Consider the following 23,979-nt stretch of genomic DNA (forward strand, 5'->3'; position numbering starts at 1 on the left):
CACGCCGAACACCATCAGCAGCTTCCAGAAGATCTTCACTAGCCAGATCCGCCGTCCCGCGGAAACCGGCGATGGGGAAGACGAGCCCAGCAGCTCCGCAGACCCGCAGGCTCGCCGGAGGCAGCAGATCGACGCCAGAACTCCTCGGAGCGCCGCCGTCGAGGGAAGAGTCCACCACCTGCAAAACCACTCCGGCCACGCCGCCTCCACCTCGACGCCGCCGGCTGGATACCATACGCCACCCTACACTATATACACGGCGCGAATCGGTGTTTCCCCGTCCTCCCGCCGCCGGAGCGGCCGGCGGAGGCCGAGGAAACCGCCGATTCGGCGCCGGCGAGGTGGAGAGCCTACGGTCGCTCACAAATCGCCTTTCACTGTGGACGGGGAAAGGAGACGGTCCAAGGTCTGTCTTGCCCGTAGCCCTTTGTTGCTCACGACATTCTCAGAGACGACGATACTCTTGATCATTAACTGACCGGCTGAGCCCAACCAAGTCTCTGAGGAAGTACAGAGCCTATGCATGAGAAATACACCATCGAGGTAGATGGTGTAAGAGGCCTTGCAAGTGCGCTCTCCCATGCTCGCTCTCTATGATGTCAGTTTACTCTTGTAGGTGTTACATGTATAATTGAATTTGTTGGTGATTCACAAGAATAATTATAACATTCACTTAGTTGTTCTTTATGCTCGGAGCCAAGGGATGGGTGAAAGATTGTCCACTCTCAAGTAGAGGGGGTGAATATGCGATTGTAATATTAAGTTCAAAATTGGTTGCTTTTAATAAGTAAGTTTTATACTTTGTGCCTTGGAAATTCAGTTCGGCTCATGGTTGCATATGCTCCGGAAAATTTTTCACAAAAAAAAACATGTACATCTCCACAATATATGTGCATTCATCAAGTTTCACGGAAAACCGATATTTTTTGTGCTCTATGTAAAAAAGAAAAAAATTATCTTGTGGAAAGTCTTATATTTACTATTTAGCACCGAATAATGTCTTTTTTACACATGCCACATGACAAGTCAATTTTGCATGAAACGACTTTGTGAGCGCATAGCACGTGAAGATGTATGTGCAAATTTTTTGTTTCAAAATTTTTAACATTTGAAAATATGTCCAAGATGTATTTAAAAATAAAGAGAGCATATGCTCCCATGAGCCAAAACATTACTCCCCCTTGATGCCTGCAACACCCTAAGCGTTCGTACCACGTAAGTGAGCTTTTCAAAAGATAGGATGCATGAAAGTAAAGGAGTAGAGAGATAGAGAATCACCTACCTAAGCATTTTTCCAAGGTTAGGATAGTTGGTGCTATCATACATTCTTCTTGGAAAGGGTTCAAAACAAAGTCCTAAGGACACAAATTTGCCGGTCACCAACACCCATATACACCTCCTTTAGCTAAGACACTAAGCTCATTCTCAATCATTAAGGCAGATCTTCACATGAATAGGCAATCATCGATCTTCACAAACACTTGTCTCCTTCACAATAATCACGAAGTTTTTCATGCCACACCTAACAATCTAGGGGGTGCACATCCTCCAAAATGTAACAATCCTTGGCTAGCACTTCGATCTTGAAGCCCTTGCAAACATTCACAAAGTCGTTCTCTCAAAGAAGCATATATATCTTAAGGATTTGAGTGGAGTGTACGGAGTAGTGCAAAGAATGGGGTGTAAGACTCAAGCATGAGACAAAGGTTTCTTCTCACTCTTTCCGCTCACTTTTGTACATGAGAAGGGGTATACATAAGCAAAAGGGAAGTTTTTAGTTGTTACATGAAAAAGTAACGCGCCCCGTAGTTCCTCATGGTTAACCTTGCTAGCGACCCATACTCGGTGGTACCAACCTGACATGAAAACCTCAATAATCCACAACACATCAAAGTTTCGTGCCAGGAGAACTTGGAGGCTCTGCTCAAAACTACAAGTTATATTCCATACTACATGAAGCAAACAACTCGAAGGTTCTTACATTCACCAGGCTGTTCAATTGCTTTCCCTTCAATACCGGTGTTGGTATTCTGGTTAATTAGATTACTAGTTGCACCATGCACATAGCCTTAGCATTGCATTTACAATTGTTGGAGAACTATCGTTTCTATTTGATCTTATAATCGATTTTAGTGTCATTATTTACGGTTGCCTTTAGAAAAAAACAGACTGTGTCTTGAATAAGAAAATAGTGTTGAGAAACGTGATAATCATGACACACGGAGGAGCACAATCACAAGAACACAAGGACAATTGATAGGAGAGAAATCTGAGAGCTCTTTATATTGTGTTGTCTTACAATCTGTTTATGTGTCCTCAACTCTCCTCTCATGCCATCTATTTATAGCCTTTACTTCAATGACATTTTAGGTATATAGCCCACACAAGCCAACTTGACTTCCAAGAAATCTAGCAAACTTGTCCATCAAGGAAGCTATTAAGGTTCCTTGGCCACCAAAGAAAATTATTTTGTGTTTCATAACAAATAGTTCGAATATCTCAAAAATTTGCTCTTTTTTAGATTTTATTTTATAACCACTCAAATATATCATGGTATCAATAAAGTATGAAGTACATAGTATTTTTTATAGTATACTTATTTAATATTATAGATGTCAATATTTTTTGCTATATTTGTTAGAATTGGAATTTTAAGTACCCCTTTGATCCATATTACTTGCCACTAAAATGAACGTATCTACAATTAAAATATATCTACATACATCTATATTAATATTAATATGAATCGGAATATGTTTATAGATGTTTGACAATATTTGATACGGAGTACATCTATCTATATTAATATGAATCGGAGTATGTTTGTAGATGTTTGACAATATCTTTGGAGTCGAGTTACTTTGCAACACGGTCCTGTGAAAGAAGAGTTGAGCTACAGCTCTGCAAGTTAGGCCCACCTTTACTTATTATTACACGGCAACGCCTCTGCCCCGACTCTTCCCCTGAGCCTGAGCCGGACGGACACACCTCGAAAACCCTAGCCTTTCGGCGGCCATGGCGTCGGCGGCGCCCAAGCGGTGCTACTACGAGATCCTCGGCCTCTCCCGCGACTGCTCCCCGAGCGAAATCAAGCTCGCCTTCCGCCGCCTCGCCCTATCCCTCCACCCCGACAAGCAGCCCCTGGGCTCCGACGTCGCCGCCGCCACCGCCGCATTCCAGGAGCTGCAGCACGCGCACTCCGTCCTCTCCGACCCCCAAGAGCGCGCCCACTACGACTCCCACCGCTCCCAGATCCTCTTCGCCGACCACGGATCCTCCAGCGCATCCGCCTCCCCCGTCCCCGACATATTCTCCGTCTTTGTCCCCTCCGCCTTCTCCGGATTCTCGGACTCCGGCCGCGGGTTCTACAAGGTCTATGGCGACGTCTTCGACAAGGTGTACAAGCAGGAGGTCGCCTACGCCCGCCGCATGGGCATCCCCACCGACTCCATCCCCACGCCGCCCGTCATTGGCAACCTCGACTCCTATTACACCCAGGTCACCGCCTTCTACAACTACTGGCTGGGCTTTGCCTCGGTCATGGACTTCGGCTGGGCGGCCGAGTGGGACGTTTCACGCGGGGAGAGCCGCCGTGACAGGAGGATCATGGAGGAGGATAACAAGAAGGCAATGCGCAAGGCTAGGCGCGAGTACAACGACAACGTCAGAGCGTTGGCAGCCTTCTGCAAGAAGAGGGACAAGCGGGTGGTGGATATGGCGCTGAAGAAGAAGGCAGAGGAGGCAAAGAAGAAGGTGGAGGAGATGGAAAGGAAGAAGGCAGAGGAGAGGAAGAAGAAGGAGCGAGCCATGGCATATCAGGAGCCTGAGTGGGCAAGGGTGGATGAGGACGAGCTACTGTTTGAAGAAGAGGATGATGAGGAAACGATGGAAAAGAAGAAGGAGGAGCTGTACTGTGTGGCGTGTAATAAGAAGTTTAAGTCGGAGAAGCAGTGGAAGAACCATGAGCAGTCTAAGAAGCACAAGGATAAGGTGTCTGAACTGAGGATGGCCTTTAAGGAGGAGGAGGAGGCTCTAAAGGAAGTCAACGATGAGGGGGAAGAAGATGATGTTGGGTTCGATTTTAAGCCTGCGGAGGAGTCAGAGGAGAGTGATTGGTCAGATGCTGTAGAAGAGTTGGCTGAAGAGTTGGAAGAGGGCTTGGAGATTGATGAAGAGAATGGAGATAACGCGAAGCAGGAGGTTGGTTCATTTGATGAGACGAGTATCTTGGAGGCGATGTTGTCAAGCCACAAGAACAAGGAGAGCGCTTATGTGGTTCCTCAAGAGGAAGCTCCACCTGTTGTTGCAGAGGATGACAGTGTTGATGATAGAAGTTCTGCAGTTAATAGTGTCAAGAAGAAACCTCGCCGGAGACGTGCAGCAAAGAAGGGACAAGATGAAGTTAATAATGCTGATAGCGGAGAAGGTATGAGGAATAATATTCTGCATGAGGAGTCTGGACATGATAACGGTGGAAATGATGCTGATGATAAGATGGAGGATCCTTTCTCTTCAAATGACGAAGGGACATCGTCAAGCAAAGGAGATCAACTGAAAGGAAAAAACGATAATCCTAAAAAGAACAAAAAGAACAAGAAAGGTGCAGAGAAGAAACCAACTGTTCCTGCTGAAAAAAAGAGTACGACAAAGGGAAAGAAGCAAAAGGTACATTCATACTCATCCGCTCCTTGTACTGTATAAGAACTCATTCATTTTTATTTGTGCATAGTTGACAGCAAGCTCATCGTGATTGAACCTTTTAATGATATTCAGTCTGATAGCAAAAACTATTTGAGCTTTATACCCAAACCTAAGTGGTTGATCTATCACCTAACCGCTCAAACCACTTACTACTAATGGTTATATTGGAGCTGTGTGGATAGGTAGTCTTTTGTTGCTGAAGAACCAATTAGAACACTGGACAGCAGAAAACTATACGCTTTGACTACGAATACACCTTTAGAGAGCCATGTGCAGAAGAGTTGAATATACTAATGGTGATAGTTTCTAACATGTAGTAATATTAGCGAAGGCTTTGTCTAGCATGTTTGACGACTTCAAGAAGTCTGCCACATTATAATATATACTATAATTACCGTGTGGACTTCAAACATCTTACTAAGAGGAATGAAATAGGATAGTACTCCCTCCGTTCATAATTCTTGTCGAGGGAGTAGCATTTATGACAACTGTGTATGGTGGTCAGGCATGCGGATGCGGGATGCAGATGGGATTGAGCTAGCCAGATGAAATCTTTGTGCTGTGTATAAGCTGGCTCTACATGTTTGTATTTGTTGCTTTGTTTATAAAAAGAAACTTAAGTCCTGGGACTCTCATCAAGTGATGATCATTGGTTTTATTCCAGTGTGTAGGCTCACTCATTTCGGTCCGGATATAATCCACATTGAAATATCTAAAACATCTTATAGTAGTGAACACAGGGAGTACTAATTAGTGAAGATAACTCGTCGTTTTCCATGGACACTCACTTACGGAATTGTTGTTGTTTGGTAAAATGAAATTGGGCCACAAAATCCAAGCTATACTTGTCCAGATTCAGATGTGAACTTCATGCTTATCTGCCACCTGAGATCCTACTTCTACCTTTTGCATGTAGTAAAATAAAAGCTGAGGATGATTAAGTATAGATCATATGTATATAGGTTGTTGCTGACATTGATCCACATAATGGGTAGGGAGTAACTTCAGAATAGGCAGGAACTTGTGTTTTGTTAGCTGCAGGCTCAATTATCATGTGATGCGTTCTTGTGGTGCCTGCTGAAGGAAGCCGGTCTAGATAGTTGAAACAATTTGAGTTTTCTGTTTTTTCTTGTTGTGTTTGATGATTTTACTCCTCCAATAAAAGTATAAAACCCACATTTTTTTTTTGTCTTTGCGTGCATGGAATCTACAATCAGTTGTTTTTCACTATCCTGGTAATCTTGTAAATACTAACTATATTCTTAAAAAGTAACACTCACCTGGGAGTTGATATTTTATAATCCCGAGCCCCCTTAGGGCATGTTCAATGCTAGACGCTTGTTGAGGCGCTTGAGAAGAAAAACGTCCGGCAATTAATCCTGGCGTCTACGCTGCTCCAACGCTGGATGCTAACTACAGACGGTAAACTGTATTTTTTCTGCCAACACATGCTGGTCCGCGTACGGAAAAAAGGCAAGCGCCCGCTGCAAGATTTTGCGCCGACGCAAGGCTTAGCGCTAGGATTTGACAGCCCAACTGCTATTCGGCCGGGAAATTTTTCCTAGCGCCTCTCTACTGGCGCCCACAGTGTACATGCCCTTACTCCCTGTGTTTTTGATAAACAAGTTCAAGATAGGCGTTTGCAAGTATAAAAGAATTCTGAAATAATTGACATATGTACTTGTCAAAATATGTCTATTTACACACAAAGTTTGCTAAAATTTAGTTAATTGGTGGTCTGCATGAAAAAGCGAAGCATGAAAGGTGAAAATAGTAAACCTTGTGCACACAATTTGTTTTGTCCTTTTATTTCAGAATTTTGTGAATTCAGAGTTCTTTCACATGCACATATCTAAATTTTGTGAAACACATAATTTGCTGAACATCACATTCCGCCACTGCTACATGTGGAGGATGTGATATAATTTGGAAATTTCATTAGGATATTTGAACATCAGATTCCGCCACTGCTATATGAAGCTTATCTGTATTGGTTTCTTTTAGCAATAACACTTTATGCTACATGCCATGTATTAATAAAACTATCTACATTGTACCAGGAGGTCTCGAAGACACGCAGTAATGATTGTGAAACATGTGGAGATACTTTTGAATCAAGGTACACTTGGAGCTCAGTGTTCAGCACCCTGTCTCCACTTTTATGTCGCTATCATACCGTGACACTTCCCATTTATGGTTAATCTCAAATAACTGTTTGTTGCAGGAGCAAGTTGTTTTCTCACTTGGAAGAGACGGGTCATGCTGTGATCAAGGCACGACAGAAAAATCGTTGAGGCGGCAATAATTATATTTTTGAGCATTCTCTTTCCCAGTTGATGCTGCTAGATCACCCGGGCAACCAATTGTCTCTTCTTGTAACTTTTTTTTTAGGGCTGCCATATCTGGTTTGGACCTGCAAATGCTCCACTGTAAATGAGTGTTGTTACCTGTGACCCAATTTTAATTGGTATCTATATTAGATCAATTTTTTCCTTCCCCTTCTCTGTATGGAAGTGCGGTCTGTAATGTTCCTCCAGGCATGTGATTTTGGCCACAAATACTCAGTAGAGTGTACTTCGCGAAGATCATAGTATTGTTTTCGTAGCATTATATTCTATTCAAGAATAGATTTCAGTTTGCGCAGAATCAAATCAACCTATTTGTGCTGTCATTTGATTTCACATGCAACTTGGGATTCAACATGCTAGCAAGATTCTCTTTCTCTGCCCTGACTCTAGTAAAATTTGAAACAACAGTACTGGGCTGCAAGCCATTTAAGTGGGATAAGCGGGATCCTGCTTGCATCCCGACTTAAAATTTCCATGAGGTATGTAACAAAAATTCCCTAGGAAAATGAGTCCCGGAAATACTCGATATTGCCCATTTGGCGCCCTTCCCCAGCTCCGGCCTCTCTTGCAATGGGGGAGCTCGGGCAAGGGGGGTTAGGGGATCGTCCAAAGGGAGGAGCTCGTTCAAACTTACGGCTCAGTAGAGGTGAATTCCAGGGGGGAGCTCGTCCAAAGGGAGGAGGCTTGGCACCCATGGGGAGAGGCCGAGAGGGGCACTTCCTCTGGCGCTGCTGCATGCTGCATGATCAATGGAGTAACTCAGGAAGATTAGCTACAGAATTTGCAATCCTATACACGTTTGCAGCTGACCAACTATGCTGGATTCAATCCTAGGTCAACCAAGGGCAATGGAACGTCATCCAGCCTCCTTCGGCAACAGCACAACAATAGTGTCTACTGCTCCATGGACCAACTGAAAGACTTACGATACATACCAATTCGAAGCCCACCATAGCTGGGTTCTATGAACTTTTCTCTCATCATGGCATTCTATGGTTGCCAGCTAAATGGATATGGCTTACACCTATCCACAACAAGCACCGAACACGAGAGACAACACTGAGGCCAAAACATAGACCTGATGCTGGTTGTGACCAATGCTCTGCTCTACTGTACATTGCAAAACTTCACAATGGGGTCTGGGCGGAAATGGACTTCAAGTTGAATCTCTGGACTTGTTCAGGAAGTCCAAAGCCACAACGCCTTCAGGACATGGCCGATCAGCTTTGCCGCATGTGCCCTTATTCTTTTTCAATCAAAGGAACCGGAAAAAAAAATTAGAACAAAAGGAGAATACGCTGAACAAGGCAGTATGACATGATTCTATACTGGGCGGCAAACTTTTATCACTAGCGTCACTGCCTCAGTGTTCTCGTCTTCCTTTCCTTTGTTTTTTTCCACTTTTCAGGCCTTGGCTGCGATGCACATATAATGGAAAAAAGCAAACTGAAAATGCCATAAAGTAGAGAGATCCTCTACCTTCCTCCCCTAAGGAAAAGATCAACACGTTTGCCGGCATCCAATATTATTATTATTTTGGGTTTAAAGAAAAGGTTAGGGTATATCACTTTTGGGGTGTATACCACTTCCGGATATGTTCAAAACTGCACTTGAAACAAACATCCACAAAATTGAAAACTATATCTTAGATAATATTTGAGCTCATAATATTTTCATATACAATCGATTTACGTACTATAACTGAAAACTATATCCACGGGTATTAAGCTAGTTGTCATATAGTCATCTATGTGTTACAATCCTACAAATGGAAAACGCTCTCTCTTTCAACGAAAGAGAGGCTCTAAAACTCTTCCCTAAGGGAAAAAAACTCTTAACCCCATTCAAATGGGAACTTCGTGAACACAAATCTGCTTCCCTATCACAGTCTCTTCCCTTCCAGTTTTACTTAACTCCTATGCCTTGTGAAAGGATGGGACAACCGATCACTTGTGCGCCTGTGACCAGATGAAGCCATGAGTCCTTCAGCCGGCGACGAACATGAGCAGCATGACCACGAGGAGAGTGCACTCTTTCTTTGACGACTTCGGTTATTTCATCGAATAGCACGATACCGCCGAACGTGGCAACCGATCACTTTGTGCTCCTGTGACCTGCTGAAGCCATGAGTGTTGCTACCGCGGCGACGAACATGAGCAGCATGAACGCTAGCAGGGTGTACGTTTTCCTTGACGACTTTCGGTACTCCCCGAATAGCACAATGCCCCAGAATGTGCTCACAAGTGGCAACGCCTGATGAATATCAATACAAGAAGCAGTTAGGCAAAAAAGTTTCTTCTTCTTCTCTCTAAAGATTTTTGTAAGTTTCTGACAGCTCATGTTTTAGAGATCCAATTTATTCAACATCTTCAATCACACAGAATGCAACCATTGTGGTTTGCTCTTCAGATAAGAAGATATAAGGGGAAAAAGCTATAAGAAAAACTAGGTATCCATAAATCCATTGAACAAACCTCGACAGCATCAGCAGCAGCATAACCAGCAGCCTGACCACCCATGAACTGGAAGCCATTGCCTAAACCACAAAGCAAGCCGGCAAGAAGAGCCCATTGCCTGCCATCCCAGTCATTCAGATAGGCCTTGAAGGATGACTTTGGCACGCCAGCCATTGGACGGTAGAGGAACAAGATGTTCAACCCGGTACCAACGGCAAAACACGAGATGGAGAAGTAGAAGAAGGCAGTGTAGACCACCAGATGTGGGACGCCATCTTTCAGGGTGTGCCACTGGTCATTGGTTGCCAGGTTGAGCGCTGGGGAGAAAAGCGACAAGCAGACACCAGCAAAGAAAACTATCCCAAGCCCCATAAGGGTGCTTGATCCAAACACCTGGAAAAGAGAGAAGTTTTACTAGATCAGTTCATTGGTATAGTGATAGCAATTGCGCTTCTCACTTTTGAGCACAATGTTCAGAGCAAAGATCAAATACTAGCTGAATTATTCTATAGTGATGGTTTATGACAGAATTACTAGTTTACCTTAATTGAACGTCGCTGTTCCAGCTCAACTAGGTATTCTACAGTTCCTGCTTCAGCTCTGGTGGCATATTCTGTAGAAGCTCCATTCTCAATGTCCACTAGAACATCTGAAATAGGAAAAGTTAAGAACTAGAATCTGCAACTGCAATAGATTATTAGTGGCAGTAGTCCATACAATATGAACATGTATGATACCTTTGTCTATAAGTTGACTGCTTTTTTTTTTCGAAATGGGGAGTTTAACCCCGGCTTCTGCATCATGGTGATGCACACGGCCTTTTATTGACACCCAGTGTAATTAAGTTTTACATTTCACGTATCTCAAACATCGCCTATAGTTGATACAAAAATCAACCATCGGAATAAAAAAAGCATAGTAAAACTACACATCATTGTAGCCTACTAATATGACGCCAACCAGCTCGGCACAAGATATCCTGAGCGACCGTCAGGAGCCGTGTGCATCCAGTAGCCATGGCATCCCGTAAACCCTCCGGCGAAAGGAGAGCCCATAGTTGAACCCAGTGAGCCATCATGTGAATAACCTGCAAATAATGAAAAGATTGTTTTTTGTTAAAGATAATATCATTTCTTGCCCTCCAAATAGACCAACATAAAGCGGAAACCCCAACACGGATAAAAGCTTTAGATTGTCTATCTACTCCATTTAACCAATTACCAAACATATTTGTAATATTGGTTGGAGGTGGAAGATCAAAAGTGAAATTAACCGTACGCCAAAGCAATTTAGCTAAAGGACAGTCAATGAATAGATGTTCAACAGTTTCTTGTGCACCACAAAAAACACATTTCATGCAACCATGCCAATTCCGTTTAGCTAAATTGTCTTTAGTTAACAAAACCTTATTACTAAGAAACCACATAAATATCCGAATCTTCAAAGGTACTTTAACCTTCCACAAATATTTTCTCAAATAAGGGGTATGATCGCTCATAAGATCTTCATACATAGATTTTACCGTAAAAGTACCATTGGATGTCAAACCCCACACAAAAAGATCCCTCTCATCATTTAGATTTACCGTCATTAGTTTTCGGCATAACTGTAACCATGCAGCCCATCTGTTTCCCAGCAGTGCCCTTCTGAAACTAATATTCAATGGGTTTTGGGCTAACACATGAGCCACTGTTACATCTTTGTGACGCACAATATTATATAATGATGGATATTGATTGGCCAGAGGGGTTTTTCCCAACCACGTATCTTCCCAGAACCGAGTACTCATTCCATTACCAATTTTAAAGAAACCTCTATTAAAAAATTCTTCTTTTACTCGCATTAAACCCTTCCAAAAAGGTGAATCTGTGGGCCTCGGTTGTATTGCCGATAAAGTCTTGTTCCTTAGGTACTTATTATGTAATAATTCCTGCCACACCCCTTCTTCATTAATCAACTTAAACAACCATTTACTCAATAAGCATTTATTTTTTAGTTCTAGTACTTCAATACCTAAACCGCCTTGATCCTTAGGTCGACAAACAATATTCCATTTTGTAAGCCTATATTTTTTCTTATTTTCATCAGATTGCCAGAAAAACCTAGATCTATAGAAATCCAATCTTTTCCTTACCCCAACAGGTATTTCTAAGAAGGATAACATGAACATAGGTAAACTGGTTAAAACTGAATTAATAAGAACTAATCTATCCCCATAAGATAAAAGCTTTCCTTTCCAGCATCCTAGTTTGCTTTCAAACCTTGTTTCAACTGGATACCAATCAGAATTTCTGAGTTTTCTGTAATGGATAGGGATACCTAAATATCTAAAGGGGAGAGATCCAACATCGCACCCAAAGATCTGTTTATATTCGTCCTCTTCATCCTTCGCCTTTCCAAAGCAAAAGAGCTCACTTTTATGGAAATTAATTTTAAGTCCCGACAGTTCTTCAAAAATACATAAAATTAGTTTCATGTTCACAGCTTTAAGTAGGTCATGTTCCAAAAAAAGGATTGTATCGTCGGCATATTGTAGAATAGAGATGCCCCCCTCAACAAGATGAGGAAGTAACCCTCCTATTTGACCATCATTTTTTGCACGTTCAATCAAGATGGCAAGCATATCAACAACGATGTTAAATAACATTGGGGATAAAGGATCCCCTTGCCGCAAACCTTTTTTTGTTTGAAAATAATGACCAATGTCATCATTTACTTTAACACCCACACTCCCACCTTGTACAAACTTGTGGATTAAGCTACACCATTCAGTAGCAAAACCTTTCATTCTCAAGGTTTGTTGTAGGAAAGACCACTTAACCTTATCATATGCTTTCTCAAAATCAATCTTAAATAATACCCCATCCAATTTTTTAGTATGAAGTTCATGAATCGTCTCATGTAAAATGACCACCCCTTCTAAAATATTTCTCCCTGGCATAAATGCGGTTTGTGTTGGTTTAATAACCTTTGGAGCAATCCCCGTTATTCTATTTGTCCCTACTTTAGTGAAAATTTTGAAACACACATTTAGTAGACAAATAGGCCTATATTGTTGGATCTGTACCGCATCCTCTTTTTTGGGTAATAAAGTAATGACCCCGAAATTCAGTTTGAAAAGAGACAACTCTCCTTAGTAGACAAATAGGCCTATATTGTTGACTGCTTGGCTCTGTACCTCCATTTTTCCTGTTAAATCACATGCTATAATGATCAGAGAAAGTAATATAAGACATAAATGGATTACAAGGACTAGCAAAATACCCGTGCGTTGCTACGGATAAAATAAATATAACTTGTTAGAATGTAAGTTTTTTGAATGAATTATTTGTACTTTGGGAAAAAATTAACTGTTATTTTTGAACACATATCTATTACCCTAGAAAGTCATAGCTAGTATTGGAAATTAGCAACCATAATACTCGTGTATTGCTATGGAACAGAAAAATCAATATAAGTAATTGATTGTTCCGATTTTTAGGTCCAATAAGTCACTAAAAACATAGAAACATCTTGTCATGACTAAAATTTATGGCTAAAAACACCTAGTAAGTCAAGAAAACATGCATTGTTACGGAAGAAGAAAACCCATATAAGTATTCATAGATCGATTGTTCCGTATTTTTAGGCCTAGTAAGTCGAAATAAAAAAACAAAAACATCTCGTCATGATTAAAATTTACGAGAAAACCCTATTAGTATTCACAGATCGATTGTTCCGGCTTTTTTTACGCCCAGCAAGGCAAGACAAACATGTGTTTCTACGGAACAAAATAACATATAATTATCAGTAGAGCGATTGTTTTGTTTTTTAGGCCGAGTAAGTCAAGAAAAACATGGAAACATTTTGTGGCGACTAAAATTTATGACTACAAAAACCCGATAAGTATTCGTAGAACGATTGTTCCATTTTTTACAGCCAATAAGTCACGACACACACATAAACATCTTGCCATGACTAAAATTTATTTATTCTGTAGTTGTATGAAGTTGTGAAAATGCTTTTGATTTTTATTTTTGTTTTGAATTTGAATGATTTATAAGATAATTTATTCATTATGTACCTCATACAACTTAATTGTATCTAGAATATTCTCGCAGTTTTTCAATTCATGTTAGTAGCCAAGCACCCGGATCAACCTTTTGCCGATCTAACATTTTTTAAGTATGTGCGCTAGGAGTATCTTAGTGCATGTTGAATTGGAATTTCGTTTTTGGTCACATATGGACTCCATAGAGTTCTGCCAATGTACGTTTCGAGTGGAGTTTTTTTTCATCAGTCTGAAAATCTGTTTCATGAGCACCAGCACGACAGCAAACAATGTATCGCCGTGGGCTGCTTGATGCCTGGATTTGAGGAGTGGAGATAGGCTGCTGGGGGGGCGCTAAATGAGCTGTCGATGCACACGACGTACCACATATGGCCCTTAATTAGTTGCTGATTTCCTACCGGCATGGTCAGCAAATGGAATCGGTAATTGCATCGGATCGGGGCTTCCGCTGGACAACAAGCAACTTTTTTCCTGCCGATCTCTAATCTAATCTTACCCTAATGTATACCATGCACGATAAGGATCCACCATGATTCCATGAACCAGCTGAAACCTGCCGCGATTAACATATAGCATGCACGATAATGTATGTACGTGCCATGTTTGGACGTTTAGACCAGGGATTGACGGACGAAACACCGGTCGAGTTCTACTCGGTTGCAAGCCACATCAATCGATCAGTACGGGGAAAGAGAAAGAGCTATGGACGAATTTGGTACACACATGTCTTGTTTTTTTTTGGCCTGCACACGGGCCGCTCGTCATTATCAATACCCGGTGAAACTTTTGGCCCACACAATAACCAAGCCCAAATGTGACACCAGCCAGCCACCTATTGCAATTTAATAGTAAAGAAGATTGGCACCGAGAGAACCTAGCAGAGTAAGTTAACAAGTGGATATTGTGACCCGGTTTCTCGGTGTAGGAAAAAATGTGCAAGAAAGTAAGACCATGTTACCGGAGGTGGCGTTTTGGCTCATAGGAGCAAATGCTCCCATTATACAAAATAATTAAAAAATAATTTTAAAAATGTTAAACAAATTGACATAAATTTTTTGGTGTACATCATGACATTTTATGTTAGTGCACAAGTTTTCGTGGAGAAACAACATTTTATGTGCCGTGTACAAAAAAGACAAAAAATTGTCTTGTACGTAGTCGTGTTATAGCATTAAAATTTGTCTTTTTTACAGGAGCCATAGATTTTTTTATTATTTTTTTCAAAACTTGTGTACGAACATGAAATATGTAGATGTACATGGAATTTTTTATTTTAGAACTTTTTGACACTTCAAAATGTAGATTCACAAAACGGGAGCAAATGCTCATATGAGCCAAAGTGAATATCCCCATGTTACCCAAGTTTGTACCTATTCGTGGATCCACTTAGTTTTTCTTTATTATCAGCAGCATTGGAAGAGTGGACACTAGTGCCAAGGATGACTGCAACAAGGAAGCATGCCACTCCAGTGAAAAGAATATCTGCCCTGTTGATGCGGTTGTCCAGGAAGTAATTCAAGGTTGTGCCTGAAAATACAAGACGCAAATTAATGAAATAAATTTCGAAGAAACAAAGGGACAGCTGAAATTGTGTTTAATTATTAGATCAGGACATAGGCTTAGAGCCAGCAGGTAAATTGGTGCATACGCTGAAATTGACCAAAAAAGTTCATTTAGTTCAGAGATCAAATTTGAATTTGTTGTACTCATATGCTGAAAGCTTTTTCATAAAATCAAGGGTTGATGACATATCTTCGATTTGTTTAAACCAAGAAAATAATGGCTTGATAATGAGCTGTAATTAGCAGAGGAGATGAACTTACCTATTACAACAACCATGCTTGCGACGATAACCTCAGTAATCGATAGACCCACATATGCCCAGGCATACTGAGTACAAAGGTTCCCAACACTGAGCACAACACCCCCTGCTAATGCAAACAGCACTGAATGCCAGTTGTCCTTCATCGCAGAAATTATCCAGTGTCAGCAAACTTGACGAACAATCGATCGTCGCATTGTTAAGTTCTTGCGTAAATAATTAAATAATAAAACAACAAACCTGACTGAGTTGGGTGAAGAAATTGGGCGTATTTTCCTTGCTCTCCCCAAGCTGGCCCAGGGTAAGCGCGATGAGCACCGCAGCGAGGAGGTTCGTTACCGAGTAGTCGAGGTAGGTGTGCTGCGGCAGCCTACCCCTGCGCTCCAGGAGGGTGAGCAGCGCCGGCCACGTGCCCAGGAAGATGAGGGAGGCACACATGAGAGCAATAGCACTCCCTTTATCTTCTACGATGAACATCTTGAGGCCTTGCTTGTTGGAGGACAAGGTATTTAGTGTAGACTATAGAAGCCGCCTTCAACAAACTGCAGGCATCATGCATGTGAGCTCAGTTAGTACAAATCAGGATCTTGTCATGAGCGCGAAACGCGGAGAGCCGTTAGAGGTGAACCGCGGGCGATTCTGGGCGCTCTCTGCTACATACTAGATTGCGGTCCTTACGTCACGCACAGGCATCAGGATTATAGTCTCGAATTCGATACAATATTTGCTGCGCCTGTGCTCCGGTGTCCCCCCCCCCCCCCCCCTCGTTGGAGTGTTTTCGTTGACAAAACACATGGACGGTCAAGATTAGTCGATACCGCTTCGGCGTTGGGTATAGCGGGCCACGCGGGAGTAGGTTATACCGTATTTTGTATGTATACGGGATGACGCGGCGCGGAACGTGGCAAGGGAGCGGAGGCGTCCGTGACGTGTAGACCTACGTGGCGAGGGAGCAGAGGCGTCGGCGCATATAAAAGCCCCGTCTCGCACGGCCGCATCCATTTCCCCCCGTTCCCCACCTCTCCGAACCCCACCTCTCCGAAAATCTCTCCGCCAAAAAACCCGCCTCCCTCTCCCTCACTCCGCCGGTAGTTTAGGTTTTGTCGTCGGTGATCCAGTAGATCCGGTGGCGATGGAAGCTGGGGGAGGAGCTGCTGCCGCGGACGATGTGAAGAAGGTGCCGGTCGAGGAAGTTGGTGCATCGGCGGAGGCGGTTGGAGGGGATGGCGGTGGTGGAGAGTCCAACAAGACGGCGGTCGCTGCGTGGTCCACCGCCATCGAGGCCTCCGTCATCCGGTCGGTCGTCGTCGGCCCGGTGGTGGCGGCAATGGCGGATCTGTACGCGGATGAATCTGCTATAGGGGAGGCGAAGCCGATGCGGGAGCATCCAGCATCGCAGGCGGTGATGTTGCCGCAGCCGTCATCGTGGCGGCGGATCTGGTGGAGGAGGGTTCATCGTCCGCGGCGGAGAAGGCGGTGGCGGATCTGGTCGTTGCGCCGACGACCGGCAACGTGTCAGAGGTGAAGGCGGACATGTAGATGGAGGTAAGTGCTTTGTCCCTCTTTTTTGATTTGGAATAACGGGTGTAGCAGGCTAGCATTGGTGCACAGATGGTGAAAGCGGACATGCAGATTATCGCATGTTTGTTTGTTTTGTTCATGTGCTGGATAGTTGCTCTCCGTGAGCGCAGTAGTAGCTCAGAGCATCAATATTTGCAACCTGTGATGATATGAAATGTCATATACTAACATATAAGATGTTGAACCGTCTTGATTAACAACTCGTTATAAAGTTTTGAGTACAAAATATTAACCTGCCAGCAAGCTCCTCATAGCAGAAAGAAGCTTTGCTAATCACCGGAGATGATATTGCTTTTGTGACCTTGCCATGGAAAACAAATCTAAATACTTGACACCACCAAAATAAGATATCCATTAGAGTCCAGAGGGAAACATGTCATCACTTTTCCACCAATTGCATTAAGAAGTTTCTCTACTGTGTTATGTGCCCTCCGTATCATAGTATGAATCTAGCTCATGAAAATAAATTGCTTCATTCAATATGGTTACAGTGAACTAATGAAATCTGGAGTGAATTGTAAGAATAACAGTGCTAAGCCTCACTCTGTTTTGTATTGAAACCCAGCTGGTGATGAATAGTGTTAGGAATGAGAAATGTTGAATTTATGTCTCCTCTAGATATAGTAATTGCGCACGTGCCACACACATGTTTCTCTTTTGAAGGTTTGTACAACACAAATTTTTGTGTGTGCAAAACCCACATGTAGAGCATAAAATGAATTGAATTGAAGGATATCATATATTTTTTTACTTCCAAAAGCATGATCAGAGTGAGGCTGCAATCTTCAAGGTGATATGGATTATTGTTTCCTTTTAGCCTTTTTGGTATGCAAAGTATTTCGATGACTTCTTTTTCCTTGTGTGGATTAATGTGGGGACTTATCTTTTTTGTATGCAGTCTGGGGAAGGTTCACGGAAGAGGAATCGGGAGGTCCAGGAGGAGGAAGAACCTGTGCCTCCTCCAATCCAAGAGGAGGAAGAACCTATGCCTCCTCCAATCCAGGAGGAGGAAGAACCTGTGCCTCCTCCAGCAGCAAACCATGAGGAGGTGCTGGTGCCTGTGGAGGGTCCATACCAGGAGTTGGAGGAATCAGATGGCTCCCTGGAGGTGAGCTATATATTTAGTTCTCTACCGTTCCATGTATTTCATTTTGTTTGATTTGCATCTGTAATGATAACTTGTACACATTGTTCTTGTCTAGTATGAATCACAGGATTCATCGGAGTCGGTGGATAACAGGAACATAGGTTCCTTCAAGAGGAAGCTCCTGGAGAAGCTGGAGGCTGGGGATCTCCCATTCAAGAAGAGGGGGAAGTACTTCTGTCCATGGCACAAGGTGAAGCCTAGGGGTGGCATGCTTGTGAACCTGATGCAGCATTGCGAGGAGCTATCCTTTTCTGGCACCTCCAAGCAGATAAGGGCAGAGCATGCTGGACTGCTGATGGTGCTCGCTCTGGAGGATGATGCCTAGATGTTGTGGACAGAATGTGAATGTGTTGCTTTTGATTTAAGTTGTTGAACTATGTTTGTAATGTGTGGTGAACTAAGTTTGTTTTGGTGTTGAACTGAGCTATTTACCTAGTGTGACCATCTATTATAGTGATGGTCTTAATTTGTGAATCTGTGTGGAACTATGTTCTGTAATTAAGTATTATCTAGGTGCTGATGCTTAGTTATGTCTTGACTTTGGAATGATGGTGGTTGCATGGTAGAGCCATATGCATATTGTGCTGAATCTGGTCATCTGGATCATTATGCCGAGAAAAATGCTGATGCCTTTGGAAAGCTGGTGGTTGCATGTTTGAGCACTTTGCATCGTGTTGGTTGCCCTAATCTCCACATTAGGTCCTAATTACCATAAACATCCATCTTATTCTTCGAGGTTGGCTTAATATTTCTCATTGACTATGTTACGACGGTGGAGATCATACTTTAGATCATGTATTTATCAAAAGAAATTTGATTGTTATATATTTGTCAATTTATTGGGTCCACATTAGCCGAGAGAAGCATGGCACGTGCAAGCTTAGTAGCATGAGATCATGGTTGAGATGATGCTTAGGTAAAATGTACCATGTTTTTCTGTTGTTTGGGTTTCATTTGGGAAATTTTGTAATATATGTAGTGAGTCCAAAAAAGAAGCAGCACATTGATTATTTAGCAAGCTATTATAGGAAACTAGTCGGCATGGGCTTAATGGCATGTTCTTGAGTGGGCCTGAAAGTGGTCGTACACACCAAACCTTGTATGTTTATAGTAATTATTTTTTGAATTTTATTTTTATCATAATTATTGAAAGCACAAGAATTGATATAGTTGTTTGTAATAAAAGACAACATTACATGCCATGGGGTTTGAGATTTTGTGGTTGCAAACATGGTAGGGATGTGTCGAAATGGGGGGTTTCGGTGGAAAAGAGGGGGAACTGACCAAAAATATACCTCACCACCTTGGATTGGGCCATGATTTGGCACACTTGTGCACCTTGTCATGTGACACCTTGCTTTCCATTGGTTGTACATTTTTCGAGTTGGTTCCATGGTGACCCCATGGTAGAGATGTGTCGAAACTAGGGTTTTCGGTGGAAGAGAGGGGGAAATGGCCAAAAATTGACCTAACCACCTTGGATTGGGGAAATATTTGGCACACTTGTGCACATTGTCATGAGACACCTTGCTTGCAATTGGTTTTCCATTTTTGGAGTTGGTGCCATGGTGACCCCATGGTAGGGATGTGTCGAAAGAGGGGTTTTCGGTGGAAAAGAGGGGGAAATGGCAAAAAATGACCTAACCACCTTGGATTGGGCCCATATTTGGCACACTTGTGAACCTTGTAATGTGACACCTTGGTTGCCATTGGTTTTACATTTTGGAGTTGGTTCCATGGTGACCCCAAGGTAGGGATGTGTCGAAACAGGGGTGTTCGGTGGAAAATAGGGGGAAATGGCCAAAAATTGACCTAACCACCTTGGATTGGGGCATGATTTGGCACACTTGTGCACCTTGTCATGTGAAACCTTGGTTTTCATTGGTTTACCAATTTTGGAGTTGGTGCCATGGTGACCCCATGGTAGGGATGTGTCGAAAGAGGGGTTTTTAGTGGAAAAGAGGGGGAAATGGAAAAAAAAATAACCTAAACACCTTGGATTGGGCCAATATTTGGAAAACTTGTGCACCTTGTCATGTGACACCTTGGTTTCCATTGGTTTACCAATTTTGGAGTTGGTGCCATGGTGACCCCATGGTAGGGATGTGTCGAAAGAGGGGTTTTCGGTGGAAAAGAGGGGGAAATGGCCAAAAATTGACCTAACCACATTGGATTGGGGCATGATTTGGCACACTTGTGCACCTTGTGATGTTACACCTTGCTTTCCATTGGTTTACCAATTATGGAGTTGGTGCCATGGTGACCACATGGTAGGGATGTGTCGAAAGAGGGGTTTTCGGTGGAAAAGAGGGGAAAATGGCCAAAAATTGACCTAACCACCTTGGATTCGAGCAATATTTGGCACACTTGTGCACCTTGTCATGTGACACCTTTCTTTCCTTTGGTTTTCCATTTTTTGAGTTGGTGCCATGCTGACCCCATGGTAGGGATGTGTCGAAAGAGGGGTTTTCGGTGGAAAAGAGGGGGAAATAGCCAAAAAATGACCTAACCACCTTGGATTGGGCCAATATTTGGCACACTTGTGCAACTTGTCATGTGACACCTTGGTTGCCATTGTTTTAACAATTTTGGAGTTGGTGCCATGGTGACCCCATGGTAGGGATGTGTCGAAAGAGGGGTTTTCGGTGGAAAAGAGGGGGAAATGGCCAAGAATTGACCTAACCACCTTGGATTGGGGCAATATTTGGCACACTTGTGCACCTTGTGATGTCACACCTTGCTTTACATTGTTTTTCCATTTTCAGAGTTGGTTCCATGGTGACCCCATGGTAGGGATGTGTCGAAAGAGGGGTTTTCGGTGGAAAAGAGGGGGAAATGGCAAAAAAAAGAGACCTAACCACCTTGGATTGGGAAAATATTTGGCACACTTGTGCACCTTGTCATGTGACACCTTGGTTGCCATTGGTTTTCCATTTTTGGAGTTGGTGCCATGGTGACCCCATGGTAGGGATGTAATTACCTAACCACCTTGGATTGGGCCAATATTTGGCACACTTGTGCACATTGTCATGTGGCACCTTTGTTGCCATTGGTTCTTCATTGTAGGAGTTGGATGCATGGTGATCCTATGGTGGGGATGTGTCGAAACTAGGGTTTTCGGTGGAAAAGAGGGGTAAATGGCCCAAAATAGACCATCTCTATTTCATCCTTTTTTTTTGTATATGCTACCATGGAACTAATATGAACTATTGTTTGCACAAAATCTTATAAATGCATCATAGTTTTGTTTAATATTGTTTTTCAAATTTTGTATCAATCAATATAATTGTAACTTTGATCATAAATGATAATTCATAAAATACAGAAATAGATGTAATGTGCGTTATGTAAAATTTGGAAATTATAATTTGTAAAAACCAGTTGGAAATATGAAACTTTGCATAGAAAAAAAAAGTTACAAATATGGGACGTTATTTGCATTAATATGTGTTGGGACAACTTAATGGGCTTTCGGCCCATTAAATGTATAACTGATGCGTTGACCGCCACATTACGTGCGTCTAGGGTGGCGTCATCAGTTAGATATTGTGCAGGTCGTGGACTCGTTGACCTACGTCTCAACCTCCATCTTCGCACGTCCGCCACCCCCGACCTGAACCACCGTCCGCCGCCCCATACATCACCCACCGTCCGGCGCACACCTCTGTCGCGGCCACCGTCGTCTCTGCCGCGACAACCAAAGCTCTCCCGTGGGCACCGTCGTCTCTTCCGCGGCCATCGTCGTTTCTGCCGTGGCCACCGACGTCTCTGCCGCTACCATCGTCTCTGCTACGGTAGCCTCCTCCTCCCCAAACCCTAATTTGCTTAGCACATGCAGTACAAATATGTTATCACATGAACTACAAATTCATTAGCACATGGCATAGGCCCGAGCTGAATGTAATTAAGATCAATGTGTCCAATCTGAAATACTATATATAGTTAATTTTGACGGAGGCTGTACTATTACAAGTTAAATTGTTTTTATTTCTTTGTATGTATTCTCTGCATTAGAATAATTGAACCCCAATGTATGTTGTTTTGTTTCTATGTGATGCAGTAAAAATAATGTATTTTCTAAAGCGTATTATTTCATGTTAATGAAAATTGGTCTACAGGATGGAAGACCCGGATGGGAAGATTTTCTGTGACATTATAAGGTGGTGCAAACTCGTATCAGCTCTTACCGACGAGCAACGACAGAAATTAAGCACCTGTGCTGTTGGGCGAAGCATGCTCCAAATTCCATCGAGAAAGATGCGCCCACTTTTGATCAAATACATAATTCAGGTTTATGATGCGGAAAAGAGTAAGTTCATCATTGAACCAAGGGTGGGTGAATGTGGTGACCCTGCATACCACTGCATGTTGTAGTATGCTAGTCGTTGATATAACATTCGCGAAGTACCAATCCGCAAATATTACATCCCTCAGAGTAGTACAACAAAACATAGCTGGCCCATAACTCATTCACATATTATTACAAACCAAACATATACATCATCTCGGAGCTCCTCCTGGGTCAAAAGAGGTTTACTCCTGGGTTCGAGGTGAACCCAACTTAACTTATAATATAAGAGTCTTAGCAGGTTATACATTTATTCCACTCGAGTAGCTAAGTACTAAAGTGTCCGTACTGCTCGGTTACTACTAATACTTCGGTGGTCTAAGCTTGTTCTCCTTCGGAAGCCTCCCCGGTTCCGTAGACGATAAGGTAGTCTACGCCTTCTACCCCACCTGAGAGGTACGGGTCCTCGTAGCAGATCTCCTCTGGTCCATCTTGTCCGTCAGTTGCCTCCTCGAGGTGATTCAGACAGTCTAAGAAAGGGATTATAAGAGGTATGAGTACGAGCGTACTCAACAAGTTCATAATAGGAAATAGGTGTTTAATGCACTAGGTACGATATTAGACCAGAAAATCTAATACCAATGCATGTTTTTATAACTATTTCTTCAAAAGGTTACTTTTATTCAGAAGAACTATGTCCGTCAACCTTTACCGATTTACTAGAACTTCATGGAGTTCCTTTCCGGCAGCATTCACAGTTCCATATCCCGGAACATGGAGTGACATGTCACGATTCATTACACTCTGCAGAGGTGTGTGTCTTTACCCATAAGAGATCTTAACCTTGGTGCCAACCGGGCAGCTTTCCCGTCCACACTTCCGTGGTGTGAGGCCCAGTATAAGGTCCTAGTCAAATTATACTCCTTCACGACCTCGCACACCCACCCTTTGTTGCAGTTCTGACCTTGGGTCCTCGTCGGCCTACATCACTTGGATGCCTTCCGACCTCGACAACTATCAGGTTTCGCGACCTTGATACCTTCGCTGGTCGTTGCAACCCATCATAGACCGCATTACCGTGGGGACTTAGGGCTCCCCAACCACTCCGCTTGTCCCTCGGGATCAAGTGACTACGGTAAGCGCATCCGTTGATGTACGAGAGGAAGAAGCACAATTGACTACTCCGTCCCACTCCAGATCTTATGGTTAACACGAGTTTTACGGCACAAGAATCACTGGACGACATTTGTTGTTTAATCCTCGATGGATACAAACCCTTGAAATTGAACCTCCACCATACTCATACCATGGTTCCATTGCCCACCATTTAGTCATATTCATAGCTATGACGATAACAAGTTTACTTTTCATGCAAGAGTGATAAGTATAGTACTTTGCAAGTAATTTGGTAAAAATACTCAAGTTGACATGAGCAAGCGATGAACTTGCCTTACGACTGCAATGTAGTGCAGTTGGATGTTTTGGACTGACCATGGTCCTCTGTTTCTGAAAGAAGCATCATTGTCCGATAAGGGCAATGCTTAAAGAAGCAATTATGCATGCTTTCAGCTTTTAGGGTTTGTTC

General features: G+C 42.8%; 2 protein-coding genes across 2 annotated transcripts; one reads left to right on the plus strand and one right to left on the minus strand.

The window, feature by feature from the left end:
• The first annotated feature begins 71 nt into the window (after positions 1–71).
• LOC124656145 (DNAJ protein JJJ1 homolog) lies at positions 72–7,193 on the plus strand. The gene is made up of 4 exons (XM_047194944.1): positions 72–406; positions 3,003–4,665; positions 6,762–6,820; positions 6,926–7,193. Exons 1-4 carry the CDS (start codon positions 72–74, stop codon positions 6,993–6,995), a joined length of 2,127 nt encoding a protein of 708 aa, XP_047050900.1. The 3' UTR covers positions 6,996–7,193.
• A 1,693-nt stretch (positions 7,194–8,886) lies between these two features.
• On the minus strand, positions 8,887–15,866 carry LOC124653114 (ureide permease 1-like). The gene is made up of 8 exons (XM_047192173.1): positions 15,619–15,866; positions 15,380–15,518; positions 14,927–15,083; positions 12,674–12,694; positions 10,243–10,265; positions 10,048–10,154; positions 9,524–9,898; positions 8,887–9,302 (listed from the first exon to the last, which is right to left on the minus strand). Exons 1-8 carry the CDS (start codon positions 15,853–15,855, stop codon positions 9,144–9,146), a joined length of 1,218 nt encoding a protein of 405 aa, XP_047048129.1. The 5' UTR covers positions 15,856–15,866; the 3' UTR covers positions 8,887–9,143.
• Between the last annotated feature and the right edge of the window lie 8,113 nt (positions 15,867–23,979).

This window comes from Lolium rigidum, chromosome 5 (assembly GCF_022539505.1).
Source record: "Lolium rigidum isolate FL_2022 chromosome 5, APGP_CSIRO_Lrig_0.1, whole genome shotgun sequence".
Lineage (NCBI taxonomy): Eukaryota > Viridiplantae > Streptophyta > Magnoliopsida > Poales > Poaceae > Lolium > Lolium rigidum.